Here is a 26,520-nt window from a genome sequence, read left to right as displayed (position 1 = left end):
TAAGAGTTTGATATGCCTATTTGGTAACATAGTTAAATTTGGAAGGCCCATTTAGTGAAAATGTCCTTGGCCTTAGTGTTTCCCTTAGTAAAAGCTGTATATTCTTTTTAATCATTCTTTTTAGTTTTTTTTTTTTAAAGGAATTCCTTTATTTTTATTCATTTATTTATTTATTTTTATTAATTTATTTTTGGCTGTGTTGGGTCTTCGTTTCTGTGCAAGGGCTTTCTCTAGTTGCGGCAAGCGGGGGCCACTCTTCATCGTGGTGCGCGGGCCTCTCACTATCGCGGCCTCTCTTGTTGTGGAGCACAGGCTCCAGACGCGCAGGCTCAGTAATTGTGGCTCATGGGCCCGGTTGCTCCGCGGCATGTGGGATCTTCCCAGACCAGGGCTCGAACCCGTGTCCCCTGCACTGGCAGGCAGATTCTCAACCACTGCGCCACCAGAGAAGCCCCGCGGCCTCTCTTGTTGCGGAGCACAGGCTCCAGACGCGCAGGCTCAGTAGTTGTGGCTCACGGGCTTAGTTGCTCCGCGGCATGTGAGATCGTCCCAGACCAGGGCTCGAACCCGTGTCCCCTGCATTGGCAGGCAGATTCTCAACCACTGTGCCACCAGGGAAGCCCTCTTTAGTTTTAATTAAGTTTGATATAAAGAAATGAACTTACCTTTGTGATGAAGTAAGTGGTGGTACCCTTTGATGTTATAAAGAATCCCTTTGATGTAAAACGTGGGGTGGGGGCAGAGAATGTCATGAACTTACATGTGCATAAAATATTATTTGAAGGCTACACAGGAAACTGGTAAAATTCTTTGCCTCTAGGGAATTTATCTTGTGTAGCTCTACACAAAGTGACTTTTGGTTGTATACCCTTTAGAATGTTTTGAATTTTGAATGATGATTTTTTTTTTTTAACTAAAACACTCTTAGTAATTTCTAATGTGTCCCTGAAAATGTATTTCAGAAGTTCATTTCTATAGTTTCTATAGTTTTGCCCTAACATTTACGTGGTTTTTTAATGTACTGTGTGATACAGGAGTTCAACTTCATTTTCTCACATATGGAGAGCCAGTTGTTACTACATCATTTATCGAAACCTCATTCCTTCCCCCCCCTCATTTGAAAGATAACCTGTCATTTAGCAAATGTTCAGTAAATGTATGGATTGTTTCTAAGCTCTCTATTTTGGTTTGTTTTTATATTTATGTATCCCAGTGACAATGTCACACTGTCATGGTTACTATAGCTTTATAGTAAGTCTTGATATCTGGTCAGGCATGTATTACTTTCATCTCTACCTGTTGCAGAGAAACTTGTAGTAGGTCACCTCTACCACTGTGAATAACTAGAAAAGCTGGATAAAATCTCTTTTCAAAGAAATATTTAAAGACATTAGAGAACTGTCCGAGGGAGTGAGAACCCAGAGGGAAAGATTATGTCAAGAGGTCAGCCTGATGTAAACTTTCTCTTTTCCTGTGAGGCATTTATTTAGTTCATAAAAGACCAGCTATAGGTCTGGAAAGCTGGGAAGAGTTTCTGGCAATCTATAGAGCTGGGAAGACAAAATTAGGGTTTAGGGGCCATTAATATAACAGACTTTAATTTGGGACCCCTAAAGGCTACATCAGAAGTCAGTTTATGTAAGCCCTGATCGTCAGATCCAGTCCAGCACCTGTGTTTATGTGGTCCAGAAGCCAAGATAATTTTTACATTTTAAAGTGTTAAAAAAGTTAAAAGTGTATTTCATAACACATGAAAATCAAATTTTAGTGTCCATAGATAAGTTTTATTGGAACAGTTGCGTATTATCTGTGGTTCCTGTTGCTCTGCAGTGACAGCTGAGTTGTTGCTGCAGAGACCACATGTGCCCTGCATTGCTGTAGGCATGCTGCAAACCACAGTGGCACAGTTAAAATTCATCAGTGTTTGATTGCCATATATGTTCCCTTGGCATCTTTTTTTTATTACTGGTCCATACCTTTCATGTTGAAGAAGAGAAAAAAAGAAGAGTGGACTTCATATATAGTGCTTTTGAGGCATAGTGGAGTGGAGTCTGTGGTTATCAAATTAGATGGCAATGCATTATATTTGTTAAGCTGAGACACTGCAGTTGTGCTAAAATAATACAGTGTATGTCAGTATTACCCGATTGAGCACACATCACACTAATCCCAACTCACAGGAAAGTAATGATCAGAAAAAAGAGTAAGTTAAAATGGACTATCTAATCATGGCACAAATCCTTTACAAAAGTGAAGAATGCAAATGAGTTGTAACTAAAATAAGTTTCTGAGTGGCCCATTTGTTAGCCAAGTAAGGAAAGCCATTTATCAGTGGAGGTTAATTAAATCGTGTTTGACTACAGCAGTCGAAGAAATGTGTGCACAGCAAATAAACTTATGACTATTAGCCTTTCAGTAAGAATAGTTGTTTTAAAAGTTGAGGACACTCTGAGTAATATCAATAATCATTTAAAAAACAAGGCAGATGATCTCTAGTGGTTTTTGTAGGTTCTTGATGAGTCAGTAGATGTTACAGTACTGCTCAGTTGTTTATTCTAGCAGCCAGGGCTCATTTGAAGTGACTGAAGAATTAGTCTTTATGAATAGCCTGCATGAAACAACTACAGAGAAAATATTTTCAAAGAAGTTGAGAAACCACTGTTTCAGTATAAACCGAAGTGAAATCTGCGAAGATGTGTACAATAAATAGTGGTAAAAATAAGCATGGAGCAGAAAAAGGCCTGAGGTTGACACATTTACAAAACTTGTTAAAACATAACGGTGTTTAAAAACCTGTGTTTATTCATTGTATTCATTCATCAGGAGGCATTTTGCAGAAAATTTTAAAATCTGTCATGGGTTATTAAACTAACAGTGTCAGGGGTGAGTTTCATTTGCTTTTGTGGATGTCACTATCTCAATTCTAGGAATTTTTGTTAGAAATAAAAGCTGAGCGTACTGATAGCCCTACTATGTATGCAGCAGTTTGATGACTGAGCAGTGGTAATATTTTATTACAATTTTTAAAACTTGGGGTTGAGATTAAATAGTTCCTGAATAAGAAGGTTGCCCTTAAACTGTAAACCAAATACTTAATGGATTTGGAAGTTAACTTTCGTTACAGACTTGATAATATTTCCTAATGAACTCAACCTAAAATTAAAAGGCAGAGCACTGCTTTTACGTGAAACTTACACCATGGTAAATTCATTTGTACAACAGCCAGTGTTCGAATCACAGGTAATGTCAAGCTGCTTTATACACTTTTCATGCCATCAGAATTTAAAATAAAAAGCAAGACCTCCATTCGCACACATAGATTTGGTACAGAAATATTTTCCAAGCTCAAACTACGGTTCCAATAGCAGTTTTTGGTCCTTGAGGCAAGTACAAAGGAAATTTCCTTATTTCAAAATACATTTAACTGTGTAATTGAGAGGCTTCAACCTGTGCTTTAATTGAAATATAATTACATGCTAAAAGCAAAGATCAAGGCTCTAATAAAATTTTGTAAGTGCCTTTCAAAGATGAATGTGCTAAAATGAAATAATGTTTGTGGATTGATATCAGTATGTGGCAGAACCTGTGTGTGAAAAGATTTTTTCAAAGATGGACATGAAGGGACTTCCTGGTGGTCCAGTGGGTAAGACTCTGCGCTCCCAATGCAGGGCTCCCAGGTTTGGATCCCTGGTCGGGGAACTAGACCCTGCATGCATGCTGCAACTAAGAAGTCTGCACGCTGCAATGAAGAGCGCGTGTGCTGCAACTAAGACCTGGTGCAGCAATAAATAAATAAATAAATAAATATTTTTAAAAAGCGTGGATATGTACAATTTCATTGTGTATCAGAATGAACGGATGAACACTCACAGTCCGTTTTTATGACAGAGAAGTACAGCTTTGAACTCCAGTTAAGTGAAGTGTTATCCTCCCTTCACATCCATTCTTCTTATTAGTAGTCTTGTGTTACCCCCCAAATTATATTCAATTATTATCATATTTTGAATAATAACAACAGTTTTTTAAAATTTGTGGAAATTTGTTTTGTCTCTCAGTAGGTAAATACTTACATAATCTTCTTAATTTTGCCTCTTGTCCCACAAAGCCTAAAATATTTACTGTCTAGCCCTTTTCAGAAAGATTTGCTAATCCCTGGGCTACACCCTCAGACTAAGGGAAAACTGGGGCGGGGGATAGTATCTGCAAAGACTTGAAACCCAGCTTCAAAGCAGCTCATATGCAGATTGAATTAAAGTGATCTTCTCTAGCCTATGTGCCTGTCTGAGAAAAAATTAAATCCTCTCTGGTAGAAAATAAGTTCATCTAGTGCCTAAAATTATCTCTATAGTTTAAAAAAAGTTTCAGCAATAAATCTGAAATTATCAGGTATTCCAGAAGATAAGACCAAATCACTGAAAATCAAGAGAAAGAACAAATAATAGGAAAATGTCTTTGAGTTATTTTTGGCTTTTTGCATTGCCACATAAAATGATAAAATTTTGAAAAGAAAATATAGAATATGTTTGCAAATGAATTCTTAAGACACAGAAAGCACTTACTGTAAGGAAAATATTGCAGAATTCAACTACATGAGGAGAGTAGCTTCTGTGAACAGGATACTGTAAAAGTGAAAACACAAGCCCTAGAGAGGAAGAAGATAATAGCAACAAATATGGCCAACAAAAGGTATCATCTCTAGAATGTATAAAAAAACTACAAATCAATAAGAAAAACAAAGACAACCCAATAGAGAAATGGTCAGAGGACTTAATCAGGCAATTTACAAAAAAATTATTTACATGGGACTTCCCTGGCGGTCCAGTGGTTAAGACTCCCCGCTTCCACTGCAGTGGGCATGGGTTCGACCCCCTGGTCGGGGAACCAAAACCCTGCATGTTGTGCAGCCGAAAACAAAAAAAATTACAGGTAATCCAAATGACAAATAAGTTTTTGTAAAGGTACACAATCCCAGTAGTAATCATGAAATGCAAATTGAAACTGCACTGAGATAGCATTCCATACCTATTAGATCAGCAAAAATTGTCTGAATGTAGTTAAGTGTTAGTCTTGTTTGGGTCATACTCTTAAAGTTGACCAGTGAGAGAGTGTGAAAATTGTAACAGTCATTTGGGAAAACAGATTGTAATTACCTGGTGAAATTGAAGAAACACCTATATGACCCAACAGGTTTTTTTTGTTTGTTTGTTTGTTTTTGAATTTTATTTTATTTTTTTATACAGCAGGTTCTTATTAGGACCCAACAGTTTTATTCTTTTTTATATACCGTTATGACATAATGTTCTCAGACTTTTTGGTCTCAGGACACTTTTATACTCATTTTGAAACATTAACGTCTAGCTTAGTAGAGGCCAGCTGAATTCTCATATATGCTTCTGCATTCAGTGTGTTAAAATATGCTGGTTTGGTTGAAGTATACGAGAAAAATCCAGCCTCGAAAAGATACATACTGGGAAAACGCAGATTTATTTTAATAGTCATTTCAGGTAATTATGAATATTCCTGTTTGACACTACACCAAAAGTTGACAAGCAATAGTTTCTTAAAGGTTTGGTCCAAAGTGGAATCTGAAAGCTTATCAGTGAATGTTGCCTTACTCTTTAAAATTGCAATCTATTATCTTGCAATTTCAGTGGATCTTTTACCCACCTTTGATTTTATAGTATTATTAATTGGTCTTCTGGAAAATATTGGTTCATTGAGTAATCCAGATATTTTAAATATTGACACATTTTAATAAATAACAAAATTCACATTTGTTGATATAACCCTGATATCAGAAGAGTTTAAGTATGGGGAAACAGTTAAGCTCACTGTGGTAGATATATGTTTTCTAAATTTTGTCATTGGTCACAAATGTTCTCAGTTGTTTTCCTTGAAGTGACAGGCTCACTCACTTTTTTCATTTTTAAAGAAATATGTGTCAGATAATCAAAACTGGATAATCATTGTTTGTCAGTTTTTCTTCTATGTAAAAATAATATTCCATGAAAAAAGCATCTATTTCTGTTTATAATCAAATGATTACAGAAGTGCCTTGCCTGAAGAAAACCTTCATATTTTGGTGTAGCAGAATTACTTGATGCTTTATATCCCATCTTGTCACACAGATATTTAAAAGATATATATTCATGGATTGAGATTTTAAAAATTAATAATTTTACTACTTCATTATTGATGTTCTTAAATGACACTAGCATTATTATTTTTTAAAATATCTTTATTGGAGTATAATTGCTTTACAACGGTCTGTTAGTTTCTGCTTTATAACAAAGTGAATCAGCTGTACATATACATATATCCCCATATCTCCTCCCTCTTGCGTCTCCCTCCCAACCTCTCTATCCCACCCCTCTAGGTGGTCACAAAGCACTGAGCTGATCTCCCTGTGCTATGCGGCTGCTTCCCACTAGCTTTCTGTTTTACATTTGGTAGTGTATACATGTCCATGCCACTCTCTCACTTCATCCCAGCTAACCCTTCCCCCTCCCCGTGTCCTCAAGTCCATTCTCTACGTCTGCATCTTTATTCCTGTCCTGCCCCTAGGTTCTTCAGAACCATTATTTTTTTTAGATTCCGTATATATGGGTTAGCATACGGTATTTGTTTTTCTCTTTCTGACTTGCTTCACTCTGTATGACTGACTCTAGGTCCATCCACCTCACTACAAATAACTCAATTTCGTTTCTTTTTATGGCTGAGTAATATTCCGTTGTATATATGTGCCACATCTCCTTTATCCATTTAACTGTCGATGGACACTTAGGTTGCTTCCATGTCCTGGCTATTGTAAATAGAGCTGCAGTGAACATTGTGGTAAAACTAGCATTATTTTTAGTACAGTTGTAGAGCTAGTTGAGAATGGCTATAGTAGCTGCTAGTACAAATTGGTGCCACTGTTTTGATTATTGCAAAGGCATTAGCAATTTTACCCACCATTGTTTTTGCACCCTGTGCAAATATCAACACAGTGAAAATGGTAAATAATGTCTTATTATGAACATAGCTTTTACCTCACAGTTTCCTTTACAAGATCTTAGGGACCTATTCAACCAGAGGCCTGTGGACTACTCTTTGGGAACTCCTCCGAAAAATGTTTGCACATACGTATGTGTCAGGATACGTGTACGAGAATGTATGGGGTAGCAGCATTTTTTTTTTTTTTTAATATTATAGCTGTGAACTAGAAGCAATGAAGATTTCTAGATAATTAGATTATGGTATATTCATCCAAAGGCATACTATATAGCAGTGAAAATGTGTGAACTACAGCAGCAGAAATCAAATAGTTGATTCCCTCAAATGTATGTTGACTTGAAGCTAAGTAACAAAAGAATTTCTACAGTATATTTCTATTTAAATTCAGTTCTAAACAGAACTAAATTACATTGTTCAGAGAAATAGATGGAGCTATAGTGAGTAGGAAATCTAAAGAAAAGCAGAAGATTAATTACTACAAACCTGTGTAGTGGCTACCTATGGAGAGGGTACAAGAATAATCATTTGAATGATTTCAATGGCAAGATTTCTTCTCTTATCCTTTGTGTTGGTACACAGATGTTCTCTTGATAAGTCTTTAAATTGTAAAAATACACTCTCCTATGTGTGTGATGTTTCACAATAAAAGAAGGAAGCAAATAGGATAAAAACATATGTCCTTGAATGGGATTATGCTGATGTCTGTAACTTAATCTATAAACTTAATGCAATTTTGGTGAAATTTAAATTTCAATAGAAAAAAAAAGAATAAAAACAGTTGGTCACATCTTTAAAGGATAATCAAGGAGGAGTAGCCCTTATAGATGTTAAAACTTACTGGAAAGCTACAGTTAAAATTGTATTAGGGTCATGAATAATTAGATTGCTGGTATAGAATAGAAAGTCCAGGTACAGACCAAATACATAACAAAAAGTTACTCGAAGGTAAGAATGTCATCTCAAATCATCGGTCCATTTTCTTACTTGTTCAGGTTGGGTAATTTCTCCATTCCATTGTTTAGCCCTTTCAGTGAATGCTTTTTTTTTTTTTTTTTTTTTTTTTAATGCTTTATTTTTGTTAGTATATTTTTCACTTCTAAACTTACCATTTGTTTCTTCATGATATCATATTTCTTTGCCGAGACTTTGTTTCTTTGCTGAAACTTTGTGATTTTTTTCATTTTCTTCAAATGTCTTACTCATTTTTTTGTGGAAGCAGTTTTATAATGTCTACCTTAAAATATTTGGCAGATATAATTCTAACATATATCTCTTCTCAGTGTTCATGTCTTTTTATTGTCTTTTCTCATTCCTTTAGAGGTTTTCCTGGTTCTTGTTATGGTATGACAAGTTATTTTTCTATTGAATCCTTTATATTTTGAGTATTATGTTACAAAACCCTGCATTTTATTTAAACCCCCATCCCACCTCCTTCTCTTTTAGCAGATCTCACCTGAAACTGCGTTTTGGGGTAAAAAAGGGTGGCACCCCTTCGTTACTCCCCGGTGTGTGCGGAAGCGCCAGTCCTGTAATTAGCCCCCACTGACACATTGCTAGGGAGGATCCTCTAGTGAACGCCGGGCAGGAGTGAAACGCAGACCCTGCTTTATGCTTTGCTGACGTCACCCTGGCTCAGAAGGTTCCTGCTCTTCACGTGGTCCCAGTGTCACTGAGGTGTGTGGGTGGGCATGCTACCTCTGGACGGTGGTTAAGTTCTGATTCTCCAGTGGGCATTCCCTGCCACCACCCCAGTGGGGAGGGTTAGGGGTGGGGACACCTTGTCGTCATTGCGTGGATGTTGAATTCCGGGCCCTCCGCATTTTCTCCACTGGTACTATGGAGGAAGGAGGTCTTGTTCCTGTTGAGTGGGTCTGCACACCCTCTGTGATACCTCGCTGTCTGGGAGGGGAGCGGAGGGGAGGGGATGTCTGGGTTTTCCCTTTGGCCTTTGCTGACGGGCGTAGGACTTGGGCTTCTTCTCTGGTGTTTGGCTCACAGAGGTTGATCATCACCTAATAGTTTTCTGTCTTGCCAGCCTGCTACTTTTCCGTTCTTCTGGTTAGAGACAGTGGGTATTTCTTGGGCTTGTTTTGTGTTTCTGGTTCCTTTACCACCTGTTCTTATGAATGAATCAAACCTAGGGAATTTATGCTGTTTCATTCTTCAGCACCTGGGCTCTAGTTTGTCTGGCACCTTCTCTTTACCTTTTAGTGTCTTCTTCTGGTGTTTGTCTTATGTGTCACGTCCAAGGTTTTTAGCTGTACTTAGCGTAAAATATAGGGAAAAGTGAATCTCCTCCATTTTGTCTGGAAGTGGAAGAAGTCTGCATTCATTTTTAAAGGTTTTGTGGTGTTTTGTTTTTGTTTTTTATAAATTTATTTATTTGTTTTTATTTTTGGCTGTGTTGAGTCTTCGTTGCTGCACGGGGGCTACTCTTCGTTGTGGTGCGCGGGCTTCTCATTGTGGTGGCGTCTCTTGTTGTGGAGCACACGGGCTCTAGGTGCGCAGGCTTCAGTAGTTGTAGCACGTGGGCTCAGTAGTTGTGGCTTGCAGGCTCTTGAGCGCAGGCTCAGTAGTTGTGGCGCATGGTCTTAGTTGCTCGGCGGCATGTGGGATCCTCCTGGGCCAGGGCTCGAACCCATGTCCCTTGCATTGGCAGACAGATTCTTAACCACTACGCCACCAGGGAAGCCCTGAAGGTTTTGTTTTTTTGTTTTGTTTCTGAATATATAGTTCTGGGTTTATGTGCTTTTCTTCTTTTCAGCATTGAAAAGATGTTCTTGCATTGTGTCCTGTCTTCCATTGTTTCTTTTTTTTAAAGAAGGATATTTATTTTACTTTTTTTTTTTAAAGGAATTCCTTTATTTTTATTATTTATTTATTTATTTATTTATTTTTGGCTGTGTTGGGTCTTCGTTTCTGTGCGAGGGCTTTCTCTAGTTGTGGCGAGCGGGGGCCACTCTTCATTGCGGCGCGCGAGCCTCTCACTATCGCGGCCTCTCTTGTTGCGGAGCACAGGCTCCAGACGCGCAGGCTCAGTAGTTGTGGCTCACGGGCCTAGTTGCTCCGCAGCATGTGGGATCTTCCCAGACCAGGGCTCGAACCCATGTCCCCCGCATTGGCAGGCAGATTCTCAACCACTGTGCCACCAGGGAAGCCCTCTTCCATTGTTTCTGATGAGAAGTCAGGTGTTAATAGTATCGTTATTCCTGTGTATATAATGTTTTGATATTCTCTGGGCACTCTCAGGACTCTGGTTTTCAGCAGTCTGACTATGATGTGCCTAGGTGTGATTTTCTTTGTATTCTTCTTGTTTGGGGTTTGCTGAGCTTCTTAGAATTGTAAGTTGATTTTTTTCACCAAATTTGTGAACATAGTTTGACCTTTGTTTTGTATTCTTTTTTTGTCCCATTTTCTCTCTCCTCTTCCTCTGCAACTCCAATTACATGCATGTTCGTGCATTTGATATTCTCAAATATTGTCATAGGTTACTGATGCTTTGTTAATTTTTCAATAGTTTTACTTTTTGTTCCTCAGAATGGATGAACAATTTATTTTCAAGGTCACTGGCCATTTCTTCTGTTGTTTCCAATCTCTTATTAAGCACATCCACTGAAATTTTTATTTAAATTGCTGTAACTCCTAGGTATAGAATTTCCATTGGGTTTCACGTTGTAATTTTCACGTCTCTTCTGTTACTCTACTCCTGCTCATGACCAGCTTTTCCTGTATGTTATGGAACATATTTCCGATAGCTGCTCTAAAGTCTTTGTTTATCTTGTCATTTTCTATTGAATATTTTTTTTTCTTCATTGTGGGCCCCATTTTCCTGTTGTTGTCTTTTTTTTTTTTCTTTCCCCATATGTCTAGGAATTTTTATTGTATACTGAACATTTTAGATGATAGGTTAATACCGGATTCTGTTATGTTATTTTGTCAGTATCGGGTTTTTTTTTCTGGGAGACTTTTATTATTGCTGGCCTTAACATTCCAAACTACATCATCCCAGCAGTCAGTGACATCAGAAATCTCTACTCAGTTCCTTCAGCAAACAGGTCAGCTGTTGTTTTCCCTGAGCTGCTTAAGAGTCCCTCTGTGAATGTACATTTCAGGGGTGTAACAACGATTTGAGAGTTTATTCAGTGTGTGGGGGGCTCTCTTTTCTGTGGCTTCTGCCCTTCAAGGTTTCCCCTCTGGTTCCATCCTTTCTATCATTGTTGAACTTTACCTGTCTTCTCACACCAGTAAGACTGATGCTCTCTGTGTGAGGCCTAGTACCACCCTTCCCCTTCTGTGCACACTAGGAGGCCTTAGCAGAAACACACAGACCTTAGCCAGTGATGTTCTTTTCTGTCAAGAGTCAAATGTCCTGCCATTCCAGGCTTGGTTGTACACAAGTGACTTAAATTAGGTAGGTTTTATATTTTATTGAGATTTTACAAACTTTATTTCCAAGAGAGCTATTCTGATACTGGCCTGCCATTACCCAATAAATAAATTTAAAAAAATTATTATTTCCCCTGTGTGAGAGTCATTCTTTTATTAAGGTATATCTTGTACACAATATAATTCACCCCTTCCAAGGGTACAGTTGAACATATTTTGAGAGATGTGTACAGTCCTGTGTGTAACTATCATTGTAGTCGAGACGCAGACCCTTTCCTTCACCGCAAGCTCCCTCACGGCCGTTTCACGTTGTCCCCTCCCACCACTCTGGCTCCCGGCAATCACCACTAGATCTGTTCCTCTCCCTGCGTTGGTGGTTTTTTGCCTTTTTTTGGCTTCTCTAGACTGATATGTAAATGGAATCATACAGCAATCTTTTCTGTCTGGCTTTTGTACTTAGCATAATGGTTTTGAGATTTCTTCCCATTTTGGGGCCAGTATTTATAAAGCTGCTTGAACCTTTGCGCAACACGATGTTCGACATTGCTGCCAGCACTGAATATTGTCAGTGTTTCTATATTTCAGCCATTCTGGTTGGTGTTTAGTGATATTTCGTTGTGGGCTTGATTTTGCATTTCTGGATGAGTAATGAAATTGAACACATCTTTAGTGAAGTGTCTGTTCAAAGCTTTTGCCCCAAAGTCCCCTTTTTTCCTATTGATTTGTCTTCTCCTTACTTTCGAGTTATAAGAGTTCTTTATATACTCGCCATAGAAGTCATTTATTAGAGGTGTATTTTGCAAATATTTTTGTCTAGTCTATGACTTGTTTTCCTTTTTTAATGTTGTTTGAAAGAGTAGGGGGTTTAATTTTGATGAAGTTTGTCGTTTATCACTTTGTAATTTTTTTCTTTTATAGATTTTGTTCATTATGCCTTATATAAAAAATATTCAAGTTTTCCTGCATATTCCAAGGTTACCTTTAGATTATTTATTCTTTTTATAGTTAAATTGCATGTATGAAAATGAGAAGATGAGGTAAGGTTCAAGGTTCTTCGTTTTCAGTGTGGATATTCATTTGTTCCAGCATCATTCTAAAAGACTGTTATTCCCTTGAATTATCTTGACTCTTGGTCAAAAATAAACCACACACACACATACACACAAAGATATATTTTTTCAAAAACATGAATTCATATTGATATTTTAAAATTTAATCCAGTAGCTGTTTGTAACATATTTAAAAAATTTTTTATTCCCCCATTCAATCTATAATTGTACCTTTTAATTTTAATTAATATTTCCTCTAACTAAAAAAGTTATTAAAAGAAAAAGAGAAGTTGTTTATTTTGTGCATCAATTTAAAAGTACTCCAGAATAACTATACTAGTATTAAACATTCAAAGCTAGTAGATCAGTAATGAGATTTAATATTTTCATTGCTTTCTGCCATCATCTTTTGAGCCTTCTAGTAGTATTGAAGATACTTTGAGTAATTTGCTATGATTAGGTAAATACTATTTTGATAACATATTCAGCTGCTACAAGCATTTTAGTTGATGGTATTAATATTTTTACTGATCGTACTTCTGTGAAAATAATTTTTTCCCATAGCTCTTACTTGTCAGTGGAGAGTAATGGAAGTCTGCTCTGTTGCTTCTCTTTGTGAGACAGGTGGAAAACACAGAAATTCCTTTCATGCCTCCATTGCGTTACTGCTTGCAACTCCCCAAGGCAAGCACTGTTATCACTACTAACACCATAGATGAGTCTTGCCTAGTTTTGTTCTTTATATGACTCATACAATAAATACTGTTTTCTATCTTTTTTCACACACCATCATACTTGTCAGATTCATTCAAATTATTGCTTGTAATTGTTCATTTATTCTCATTGCTGTGTAGTATTCTGTTGTGAAAGTACCATAATTTATCCACTTTTATTGGGCATTTGGGGGTTTTTCAGTCTGGGACTGTTATGACTTGTATTTTGTGAACATTCCAGTATATTTCTTTTGGTAGGCACTGAGGACTAACATTTTATGGAATTCTAATTCAAAAATGGCTACCTTCTTTTCTTATAACCTAAGTGAGAGTGATTATGTAAATGAGACAAAGTATTCATTATGTTCTTGTGTTCAGTTAGTGGAATTTGCATTAATTACCCATTTCTAACTGATAATGAACCACTCAAATTCAGTTCCTCTTTGTGGCATTGTGAGTGTGGGCAAGGAGTTTAAACTCTGAGCTTCATTTATAAAAATCAGAAGTTATGGTACCTACCTAAAATGGTGGTTGTTAGACTTAAATAAGGTAATTTTTGTTAACTACTTGGCCTAGTTGCTCACTGCATCCTGCATGTTAAGTGTATTTTATTGGCCAACTTTCTGACTTCCCTAAATTATTGGTGTCGATAAAGTGTCATTGTCTCTTTTTAAGTTGTTTTCATTTTTATGAAAACTATTTTTATATATCCAGGGTACTAGAAATTTGTAATTCAAATTACAGGTTATTAAAAAAATTTTTTTTGTCATTTGATTTTCTCTAAGATGTGTTTGTGTGTTTACCATATAAAAGTTTAGGGGTTTTATGTAGTCAGATTTATTCATGTTTTTATTTATGGTTAAAGCTGTTAGGGGGCTGTAGATTAAAGATTATAGCTGTTAGGGGGCTATTAGTTTAGGGCTTCTGATTTGTGTATGTTGCTATCAACTAGAGAGTTTACTGTTGCCTTGACCCAGTAAGTAGAGGGCACATCTGTTGGCTCAGGAATGCTTGCTGTAGGATAGTCTCTGAGGTTTCTCTTCTTCATGTCCAAGATGGAGTTTAAGACATTTACCCTATTTACTTCATAGTGATGAGTAAGGAAGACATTGTATAATGTAAAAAAATTTTCTTAAAAATAACAGTGATTTGGCAGAGATCAAATCATGGAGGGCCTTGAAATGCTCCGTTAGCTGTTGCTGTATAAAAAATTACCATAAATTTAATGGCTTAAAGTAGCACCCATTTGTAGATGAAAAGTTTGGCCAGGCTCAACTGTGCTTTTTGTTTAGGGTCTCACAGGGTTCAAATTAAGATATCTACCAGGCTGGGTGTTTATCCAGAGGCTCTGGTGAAGAATCTTCTTCTAAGCTCACTTGGCTCCAGAGGGCGGGTAGAATTCAGTTCCGTGCAGTTGTAGGACCAAGGTCCCCATGTCTCTATTGGCCATTTGGCCTGGGGTTGCTGTCAGCTCCTAGGGACCACTCCCTGGTCTTTGTATGTGGCTTCTTTTATCTTTAGAGACAGCAGTGTGGTCCTGAATCCTTCACTTGCTTTGAATTTCCCTGACTTCCCTTTCTGCTACCAGTTGGAGAAAAATCTTTGCTTTCAAGGAATTGTATGATTAGATTAGAATAAGCCCCGTCCTCCTTGATTAATTCAGTCAGTTGATTAGTAGCCTTAATCCCATCTGCAAAATCTCTTTGCCACGTCTTATGGCATAATCTCTGGCATGGTATTTCATCATATTCACAGTGTCTTGATTAGGGTGGGGCATCTTGGGGGTAGGGTCAGGCGTTTTAGGAGTCTGCCTACCACAAATGCCATGTTGAGGAGTTTGGACCTGATCCAGAGGTATCAGGGAGTCCCTTAGAAAGCTTACTGTGGCAGCAGTGAGGAGGGTGGGTCAGAACGGAAAAATTTCATTCATAGTGAAGTCCATTTTGATTTTGTAATGTTATTTAATGGGTGTTTGTATTTTTTTTTTTTAAGTAGAGGTTTTGATCAGAAATGTATGTTTCTTAGTGTACAAAGTAGAAATAGTTAACTGGACCCAACAACAACAAATCCCTCATCATGACAGTCATCACTTCAGGCCAATTCACTGTACAGAGTGGCTTGATAGAGCGCTTTTCATTTCACTCAGTTCTGTTTTAGCATATCTTTCTAAAGCAAACACTGATTGCTTTGATAGAGACTTAAACACCCGAATGTCATTAATAATATCTTCCTACACACGATATTAAGGTGTGTTTACTTCCTTAGATGGCTGATCTCATGCATTATATGTTGATTCTTACTGGCTTAGTTTTTATATCTAGTTTTACTTACTTTTATTCTTTGGTCTTGAGTTTTGCCTTTTTTGGCCGCTGCACGCAGCGTGTGGGGTCTTAGTTCCCCGACCAGGGATCAAACCCATGCCCACTGCAGGGGAAGCGCGGAGTCCTAACCACTGGACCGCCAGGGAAGTCCCCTGAGTCTTGCATTTTTCAAGCTGTATTTTTTTTCTTCTGAACTAATTTTGCCATATCTCAGAGATTTTGGCATGTTTCTTATTTAATCACTTCAAAAATAATATATATTTTTTTCATTTGATTTAAAGAAATCTGCTGCTAGATTGAAGGGAGTTTTCAATTTTTCTAGTGGGTAGATTGAAGGGAGTTTATCCTTATATTGTGAATTTATAATTATTAATGTGTTAAGTTTAGGAAATATCTGCTTTTTTAAATATGGCCTAGGAAATATCTGAGTTTTTGAATTTGTAAGACTTTCTTATGGCCATAGATATTGTGAGTTAAAAAGAATTTTATGTACATTTGAATAGAATGTATATTTTCTATTCTGGGAATTTGGAGATCTCTCTGTTTATGTGTAAGTTTGAATCAAACTTGACCAGCATTAATAAATATCTTGATTTCTGAGAGCTGTGTTAAGTCCAGTCTATGTATTTCTATTTGGCTTTACTTTTTTTTTTTTTTCTTGTTTTTCTTTTTAAGCATATGTAAGTTTTTACTGTAGCATTAAAAAGTTTGTTTTTTTAACTTGAAGTCAGCTTTACTTTTATATGTCAAGGAAATTAATTAGGCATGTGAACATTAATGACTGTTTCTTCTTCTTTTGGAATTTTCACTGTAATGTTAGACTCATTTTAATGTGAACTTATCTTTGCCCTGTTCACTGCATCTTGGTTTGGACCCTATTTTTATGATCAATATTGCTATACCTGCTTTCCTCCTCTCTCTCTTTCTTCCTCTCTCTCTTTCTTCCTTTCTTTCTTTCTCTCCCTCCCTCCCTCCCTCCCTCCCTTCCTTCCTTCCTTCCTCTCTCTTTCTGTCTCTCTGTCTCTCTTTTTTTTTTAATATTTATTTATTTGGCTGCGCCGGCTCTTAGTTACAGCACACAGGATCTTCATTGCGGCATGTGGGCTCTTAGTTGCAGCATGTAGGATGTAGTTCCCTGACCAGGGATTGAACCCAGACCCCCTGCATTGGGAGCGTGGAGTCTTAACCACTGGACAACTAGGGAAGTCCTACCTGCTTTCTTTTTGATAGCATTTGTCTGTTCTTTCCCCCCAGATCATTATTTGTGAATATCCTGTGCTACTGTGCCTCGTGTACATATGTGTATATATATATATAGATACACATACACATATGTGTTATCTATATATATACTCATACACATATGCATATATATATATAAACATACACATACGCGTATATATATACACATACACATATGCATATATATATATACACATACACATGTGTATATGTATTCATATACATAAATAAAAGGTTTATGTGTTTTTACATCTAAAGTGTGTGTGTGCATGTGTATGTATAAAATATATTTTGCACATTTTGAAAGTTGTTTTTTAATAGGGAATTTATCCTATTTACATTTATTATCCATGGACTTGAATGTTAATGTATCAGGTATTAAAATTTTAGTTTCAAAGAATTTTTTTGTAGACCTTGGAAGATATTGCTCTTTTTTGTTTTTACATTTAATATTGCCAATGAAAAGCAATTCCCGGTTCTCCTTTCTTTGTAAATGACCTCTTTTCTTTTTGGTGGGGCTACTAGAATTTTTCCTTTATCCTTGTTATCTTAAAATTTTGCTCATGTTTCTAGGTGTAAGACATTTTAATCTGAAGCTGGTGTTTTCTGTTTGGGTGGGTGTTTTTGTAGTGATACGGATATCAATGGAACAGAAAAAAAAAGACTCTTGTCTTTCAGCTTCCTCATCTATTAAATGGAAATTATGCTTAATAAATGTTACCTCTTATTATTAGATATTTTCATAAATTTTCTTCTAATTTCTCTGCTTATAATCCTTCTGTTTTCTCTCCTTCTGGTACTCTTTATAAACAGACATTGGACCTTCCTGATAGTTTCCCATGCCATTTTATTTTTTCTCTTACTTTCTATCTTCATTCTTTATTACTGCATTATGGGAGAATCCTAACAGACTAATAAGAAGAAAAGTCTGGTAAAGGTTGAAAACAGTTTGGTGTGTAGAAAACTAATATTTGATATTTCTTAGAGCACTTAGCCAATTGCAGTAGTTGATATAGAATAAATACTTGATAATTAATTGAACAAGCTTTGGAATATCCTGAAACTTATTGTTACTGTTTCATAACTCATCTTTAACCTTAATCTCTGAAATTTTGTTGATTCTGTTTTGTATTATAGATTTATTTTGGGAGAGCCTTCCAAGTTTTGGAAGTTCCTCAGACTCTTTCTTACAGGTGGCAATGTGAACTCTCATTGAGAGTTTTTTCTTGGATGTGTTCTTGGACTAATGTCAAAAGATATTTAACACTTTTTATCTTTCCCTCTCCTTCTCTTTTTTTTAATGATTAAAAAAGTACAAAAAATTGTTTAGGAGTTTTTAATGTCGAGTCAAATTGTTTAGTTGATAAGAGCTATTTATCTTACCTTCCTCTCACGAAATGTTAATTAGCTTTGTAATTGTTACTTAGCTTATAATTTGTTTTGATTTCTGACATGCAGTGTATGAGGGTGCTGATGTTAGACAACTTTCCTGTAGAAGTTTATTCTTTGACATTTTCTACAATTTTATAAATGCTTTTTATTGGTTCAAAAAGATATATTCCAGCCTATATAGATAGTATATGTTTTCTTTCAATGCCAAATGTCTTTCATTAGCTATGTAGTTATAATAGATGGGTTTGAAGCATTCACTTAAATGCAGTTAGTATTTTATTTCCCTTTATTCCCTAATCTCTTTACATGTTATTGTAAATTAGTATGTTGGATACATTCCAGGACTTCTCGTAGTAGTTTAGCTAATGTCATGTAATATTTTCCATTGCAAATATGATTAAGAGAACATGTTGATGTTTCTAAAATGATATAGACAGTGAGAAAAGGATCAAGTTAAATTATTTTATTTCCTTATTATACACTTAAATAAAAGTCATTATATTTTATTTGTCAAAATTACTTTTAGAGCAAAAGGCTTCTGTACAACTTGCCATATGCTATAAAAATAATGGAGATTCTAGATTTTAACAGTTTAGCAGAAATTATTTTGTGATGTTAATGAGTTAATAATAAAAACTTTTCAGTGGTTGATTGGACATACAAATGTACTTTCTTCCCTCAACATTACCTTGACCTTTCCAGTATTGACTCAAGGATACTCAGACTACCTAGATACTATACATGTCTTTAATTCTGGGTTCTGTTAATATAGTAAACATATTTAGATACCATGGGAGGTTGTGACATAAATGTTTGGAAAAAGCTGATTATTATACTTTATCAGTGAAGATAAAGAAGGCTTTCTTTTCTTCAGTTTTTGTTAATGCAGTAATACCTTTGAGTACAAAAAGACAACTGAAATGTGTGTTAGTGTGTAAACTTGTGGACATTATATAAAGTTAAAATGTCACAGATATAACTAGTGTTTATGAGTTACTTAGAAGCTACAGTGGTCTTGTTGCCTGCAGCCAAAATGTGTAGAAGACAAACCAAGAGACACTTAACTTTCTTACATTGGTTTAGTGCAGTGGACTGATGGTTATGAGGAAGAGTTTGATGGCATGTGATATCTTATGTAGATTTACATGCAAGACATTGAAATTATTTATAATTTAAAAACTACTGTATTCTCTAATTGACTAGCAGAATATGGAATCAGTATATTAGCCTGTGAAGATATTCATAGTAATGTTAGCAACTCTATTACCTGAGCCTGAGTTTTACCACGTACCATCCCATTTGGCTTAAGTTAGTTCAGCTCTGCTAGTCATGAGCCACACCTACAGTAAGATTACCAAAAGTGAAGTCCATTTAATATATATAAATATGAACACCAGTTTATTAGGGCCTTTCTGTGTCAAACAGCATTCATGGTACCAAGAATACAAAGTTAGTACAACTTCGTTCCTCTACTCAAAGATCTTGGATGAAAAAAGGGCCGATACGTAATTACCATGCAATAGCATAAATGCTAAAACAGAAGTATATGCAAGAAGGGCAGCTAGGCATCTCCTACACACAGAGAGAGATTTTATACGTGATGATGCCCCAAGTGGGCTTGGGCGGATGAGGAAGTTTATTAATCATTCTTAGGGAAAGAATTACTCTTAGATAATTCATACTGACTTCTTACACATTTCAGGTGCGCTAAACTTCCCCTGTTGTTCGTTTGAGATTTATTTCTTTGATTTTACCACTTGCAAGAGATAGAGGCAGATTGGAATGGGGGAAGGAGAAAGTCAGATGACTTAATTTTTCTTCACATGCCCAGCATTTTAAAGAAACTTGAAACTAACTGCTACAGTGAAGTGTGTAGATTTGTATGTGTGCCTTTAACCATGTAGTTGCCACTCATTAACTTATTCTGTGATTGACTAGTTTACTTCATATTGATTTTTAGTCAGGGTGAAAATAGTAAGAGATTTTGGAAATAGTATATATTTGTTTTATCTGTTTATTAATGGGATCTAATCACCTGTTAAAAATAATCCCCAACTAGTAACCTGCCCTTTTAATCATATTATTAGTTTTTTAAAAATGGTAGTTGTATTGACAAAGTCAATAGAAAAAACAATGTGAAATGCTAACTTTCTAAACTTGAATGGAAGGATGAATATGTACCAAGCACTGAACAGAGAACTTCGATTGTATCCTTTTAACTGATCCTTTATTTAGTGCTCTGCAGGCTTCAAATTGTTTTACTAGTAATGTACAAAGACTTTTGAATATCTTCCTAGCCCCACATTTGAGTGTTGCTTTTCCAGGTTTTATAAGGAGATTTCTTTATCCTTTCCTCCCTTCCAGCGATGTGCATTTTGTAAGCACCTTGGAGCCACTATCAAATGCTGTGAAGAGAAATGTACCCAGATGTACCATTATCCTTGTGCTGCTGGAGCCGGCACCTTTCAGGATTTCAGTCACTTCTTCCTTCTTTGTCCAGAGCACATTGACCAAGCTCCTGAAAGATGTAAGTTTACTACAGGTACATTTAAAAACATTTATCAGTGTATTTACTTAAAATAACAAATGTTTAAGTTCCCTAAGTGTTACTCTACTTGTGGTAAAAGGTAGCATTACATAATCTTGATAATCTGAGAGGTCTTCACAAGAGACCCTTGGGTGGGGTGAGGGGCGGGGCGGGGTGGGGAATCTGTTCCAACAGTATCATTGAAGTGACATCCAGAGAGTTATTTCCTCAGAAATTCAAAGATAGTTTGCATGTTTTTTATTCTTATTTAAAAAATATAACTACTGTAGAAAGTTAAACTTGCTGAGTATATGGTATTTTAATATGTACTATGAAAGTAGGTCATTTAAAAAATTAAACAGTGTCTTTAATTCAGTGTCTTTTACACTAAAAAGACTACCCAGTTGGAGATTCAGAAGATGGTTCACTCAGGTGTTGTTTCAGGATGTATGTTGATAGGATCACCAAACGCTTTTGAAAATCTTGGAAAATGTATAGTCCTGATAGTCATAATAGAAATCTCATTAATGCTTCTTCTTGATTCATCTGTCTTGGTTATTGTTATCTATAATCCTCAGTTGTCTTTTTTTTTCTTTCTTTTCCAAACAGTATTTTATAATTAGGTGAAAAAGTTTAAATGTTTGAAATTTATGTTATACAGAAAATTATAACTCTTTCCTATCCTTATTAAATAGAGATCTTACTTTTTCCCTAGTATGTGGATTTCCAATGAGCATGCATGATTTGGGATCTTTTTCCCCTAGTAAATTGAATTTCCAGTCTGCTTGTGAAATCTCTTTGATGCTGTATTCAGTCTTTTTTTTATGTCATCTCTTAGTTACCTAATTGTTAGCTTTTACCTGTATTCTTAGCAATGTCAGTAAAGGCTTTTTTCCTATCTTTTCCAGCTTTGTGAAACATAAATATAGCTACTTCAGGCTTAAACTAAAGTAATCTCAAAAACAGATTTCATAATTATCATTTTTTCTTTGTTCAGTACCATGATTTTATCTTCAGTTAAAGTTATTTTATGTCTACATGTATAATCATGTTGCACTTAATCACTATACAGATGTAAATTATAGGTAAGGCAAACTGAAATGTCACATTGTATTTAGGCTAATAAGGGATTTAAAGTTTTAAAAATGTTTTGGATTACACACTGTTAAATCTGGGAGAAAAAGACGACATTCATGCACAGCTGCTGTAATAGGTGTTATTTATTTTAAGACCTCATATAGTGAATTACTTCACTAAGTACACAGACTATGATGTGAATCATCAGAGCTGATTGTATTCTGGGTGGTATAACACACTTTTCCAATTGCATAAAACAACTGTGGGTGTGTTTAACAATTTAAATTTTATTCAGCCTTTTGTAGGTGGTTGTGATTTAGACTTCAGTAAACAACATGCAAACATGCAAACTTTTCTATGACTGTTTCTAATGTGAGAAATTCTATTACTTATTGGCAGTACTACTTTCTTTTGCAGACTCTGTTCACATAATATATATGATTTATATACATTTATATGTTAGGGATCATAAATTGTTTTATAAAATAATGAAGTGTAAGAACTGAGGTGAGATGATTTGTTATCATTTATCATGCATATAGTGAAAGGTTCATGCTGGCAACGTAAAGCTAAAAGATATACTGAAATTACTGGTACCTTGCCCCGTTCCAAAGTAGGCTTATGGAGACTTATACAAATACATGAACAGTAGGATAAAGTAAGACTAAAAATAAGCAAGAAAATTTGGCCAGTGGGAAGGGAAAATAAGGATAGGATAAATGGGAGGGTAATATGGTGAGGCTGATACCCAAAATAAATGTGTATTTCCCAGGCCTACGCCACAAATCTGGCTCCAGAGCTTTCCAGCAGTCAGCATGAAGAAGGGCATATGAACAGTTGCCTGATTTGTAGGAATAAGAATTCATTTGATACTGATGCTGTATGTACACTATATATGGCAGTGAGAAACTGTCTTCAAGCAGCTGTCTTGCAGTATAAACAACAAACCCCACAGGGCAATTTCTTATAACAGCCCTCAAAATAAGTCAGTGGTATAAAACCAAAGCCCAGCTGAGTAAATTCTGCTCCTTGGGGATCTTAAACAACGCAGTCTACGTACCCAGCTTTCTGAGCATCTGTTTTAATGCAAGGATGTAGAGAGTATTGCAGATAGACTATATTGCAGTAATATACAAGACTGCGTAATAGTCTTATAAAATCTTCCATTTGTATTTTTAGCTGTTCTAATTGTACGTCATAGCACAAAGCACTTAACTTTTTATGTTTGAAAAATGGGGATATCTTAAATGACAGTGTTATTATGAAGGTTAAATGACAATGAAAATCATGTAGCATTGTACCATATATTATGAATTGCTGTACTGAAAGGTAGTTATTTTAGCTCTTATCTAAGTTATGTGTATGCATTGAGTATAATACTTGATGCTGCTGGCTAAGAACAGAGCAGTATGCTGTGGTAGTTAACTGAGTTAGGAGTAAGACTGACATCTTTTTATGAAAGTTGAGAAATCTAACAAAAACATGGACCTCATTAGAAAAAAACATCCCAGCAAAAAGAGCGCATCTGTGGGCAAGACCAGCATTTTCATCAGAAAATAATTCTGGGGTGCTCTGTCTTAGAAAAATGCCGGTCATGGCTCTAACCTTACTTTCACGATGATGCAAGTATACACTAACCTTGCCTGGAAATTTTACGCTAAGTATCCATCTAAGGGACATAGCCACATATACTTCCTGAGTAGTATTTTGCCTCTCATGGAAGGCTGAATGGCAGAGAGCCAGCCATGCAAGATCAGAGGAAACAACATTCCAGGCTGAGCGAACAACTACTGCGCAGGCCTTGAGGCAGGAGCGTGGCGTGATTGTGGAATAGACAGCTAGTCACTGTGTCTGGAACTTAGTGTCTCCCAGGTGGGTAGTAGAGACCACATGAAGGTGAACAAAGACTAGATCCTGTAGGCCTTGTAAACAAGGGAAGGGGTTTGGATTTTATTCTGTCTTCAGTGAGAAGTCTTTGCAAGGTTTAAACCTGGGAATGCTACATCTCTTAATCCACTCCCTCTCCCCCAGCGTATTTACTTTCATCACTCAGCTTTTTCTTCTTTTACTTCATTTAAACTTTTAACTCCTACCTCATTTTCTTAGTTGTCTGGTCTCTCTTGACACCAAGTCCTGCTACTTTTCTGTTACCTTAAATTCTGTCAGCCCCCTGACCTTTCTTTCTTAACCTACCTGCCTACTCTGTGGGCCAGCCTCTCTGGACAACATCCATGATTTACTTTTTCTTTCTAGAGATTCCATTTTGATAGGCAAATCACCTTGCATAGTGTCCTGCCAGCGATGGAAACATAGACCATGGAAGTTATAATGTCGATGGAAGTTACAAAGCTATGCTGATTTAGTCCTTTTTAAATTCACTGATAATAATTTGACTTGAGACTGTTGCTCTTCACCAGTGCTTCTCTTCTTATGTGCTGTCTAGACTTTCTTAAGCAGTAGTCTCACCTGCCAACTTGACCATGTTTACGGATATATGATAAGCTCCCATCTAATTTAAGCTCCATGTTTTTGTCTTTTCCTCCATTTCTTCTCTTGTCACAACTGTCACTTAGGAAGAAGTGGCCTGTCCAAAGCTTATTCTCTGTTTCTCCTGCTCTTTTCTTGCTTTCCCTACATCATTTAGCTGCTTCATGCTATGCCTGTGCTGGCGCTTTTCCTTTGTACTTTTATTCTTCACCTTCTTTGCCCTTCCAGTGGGCATCAATATTGATTAGTACTAAAGAACATGATCTTTGGAGCCAAATTAACCTGGATTTTACTCCTGTCCTCTCTTAAATTGTCTTTAGCTTTAGTCTTTCACTCAATCTATTTTGCTTTCCCAACTGCTTAAAGAAAATTTTCACTTAGTCGTTTGATTATTGCTTCAAGCTTAACGCCTCTTTGGCTTTCAGACATATATGTATGTATATGTACATATACTTATGTCTGACATGACACTTAAGCCATCCAGTAATGTCATCTTCTTAATGCATGCCCTCCAAAAGGCTGTTTTAGTATTTCTACATATTTCTGTATGTTCGCCCAGATTGGAAAAATGGTTGGAACCAACTTTTTTCTATTATTATTTTTATATAATGCATAGTAAATGTTTTTGGACTGAATATATCACATGGATTTTTTTTTGCCCAATTTATTAAATGATGCATACTAATCATACAACATGACAGTATTGTCATCAAGGAATTGGTGGAAACTGTCATAGAATAAAAAGTAATCTCTGCTATAGTGATACACAGAGTTACCTTGTTGCAGAATGAGCTTTGCTGTATAAAACAGTGCTGTGCAATAGAAATATGATGTGAGCAATATATGTAATTTTAATTTTTCTAGTGGTCGTGTTAAAATTTTTTATTTGAAATTAATTTTAAAAATACATATTTAACCCAATATATCCAAAATGTTAATATTTCAACTTGTAATTAATAAAATTTTTGAGATAGTGACATTAATATTTTTTTCCTATTAAGTGTTTGTAATTCGGAGTGCATTTTATATGTATAGCACATCTCAATTTGGACTAGTCACATTTCCATTGCGCAATAGCTACATGTGACTAGTAGCTACCATGGCAAGTTGAAGTGGCAGGGTAGCAGACTCTAGAAAGTTTCACAGAAGTATTTAGATAGTGTTCCTGGCAAATTACAATAGAAAGATGAACTGAGTATCTGATAGAGTCCAGTACTTGCCCCAATTTCTGTAAGTTTTGAGGGTAGGCAAAAATCAAAGATTAGTTTTTAAGTGTACTTAGCTTGAATGAGTAAATATGGAACTCTCTTTTAGTATTAAGAAAACTACTTTGCTCTGTTTTTCCATTTTTATTTTAAAAAAATGAACTAATACATGTAATTTCATTTTTAAAATTAATGCTTTCTTTTAAACGCCTATCATTTAAAGGGCCACTTAAAAATGATTTTAGAAGCAACTCCTTTGCTTAAAATATAAGAATTGATTTGTGCTAGGCAACTGAGGATATGAAGTTGAAAAAGACAAGGTTGCTACTCTTCAAGGGTTCACGGTATTGTGTTATAATTAATTGATTATATAACAGTTTCTTCTAAGCATATGGGGAAAGGAATAATCAACAACTAAATGGGCATTTAGGTGTCGTAACATTAGATAGTCAGGGTTTATGTCTGAGCAAGAGTTTTAAAGGTCTCTTTGGAATGGGCTAGTGGCACAACAAAGGAATAAAATTACAGGCAGAAAGAACAGAATGTGTACAAGTACACAAAGGTTGAACAGTCTGTTGTGTTACATGCACAGCAGACTGCTTGATCTGACCAGGAAATAGTGAATGTTCTGAGATTCAGTTGGAAAAGGAGATAAGCCCCCCCACTCCTTCTTTTGCCTCAAACTAGAAATTTTCTATTTTTTTATTTTAAGGCAAGAAAGGAGGTATTGATAAAGTTTTAATTTACGCAGGGCATAACACTTTTAGAAAATTGCTCTGGATGTTTAGCTGATTTAGGGAGGAGCTCAGAGCCCTAAGCGAGCATTCCATTCAGAAGATAAGTGCAGTTACCAAGACAAAGTGTGATGGACTGAACTGTACAAACAGATGGAAGAGGATATATAAAAAGTTTACACAGTAAGAACTGGTATCCAATTGGATGTGTTGGGTCAGGGAGGAGTTAAGGGTCAATAGTGACACTAAAGTTTCTTTACTCAGCAGGTCGAGAAAGAAGGGAGAGGTTTAGGTTTAAAAAAGTTTTAGAGGTGTTGAGTTTGAGTATTTTTAGAACACCTGGCTATTGAGGTCCAGTAAGACTTGAAAATAACATTTTGAGGTTCAGAAA

General features: G+C 36.0%; 1 protein-coding gene across 29 annotated transcripts in view; it reads left to right on the top strand.

Moving 5' to 3' along the window:
- KMT2C (lysine methyltransferase 2C) overlaps nucleotides 1-26,520 on the top strand; it is a 275,535-nt gene that overhangs the window by 127,685 nt on the left and 121,330 nt on the right. For 22 of the 29 annotated variants that reach the window (XR_014267064.1, XM_082473728.1, XM_082473717.1 and 19 more), the window contains one exon: nucleotides 20,464-20,641. Coding sequence is in view for 28 of the 29 variants with exons in the window: in XM_082473728.1 (XP_082329854.1) it covers nucleotides 20,464-20,641 (178 nt within the window). In the remaining variant the exon portion in view is untranslated. The remainder of the gene's footprint in view (nucleotides 1-20,463; nucleotides 20,642-26,520) is intronic. The other 7 variants (XM_082473737.1, XM_082473736.1, XM_082473735.1 and 4 more) reach the window with 1 other exon arrangement.

This window comes from Balaenoptera physalus (assembly GCF_965194825.1).
Source record: "Balaenoptera physalus genome assembly, chromosome: 8".
NCBI classification, from domain to species: Eukaryota; Metazoa; Chordata; class Mammalia; order Artiodactyla; family Balaenopteridae; genus Balaenoptera; species Balaenoptera physalus.
Note: the sequence above shows the minus strand (reverse complement) of the source record. Positions and strands in the feature narration are given on the sequence as shown.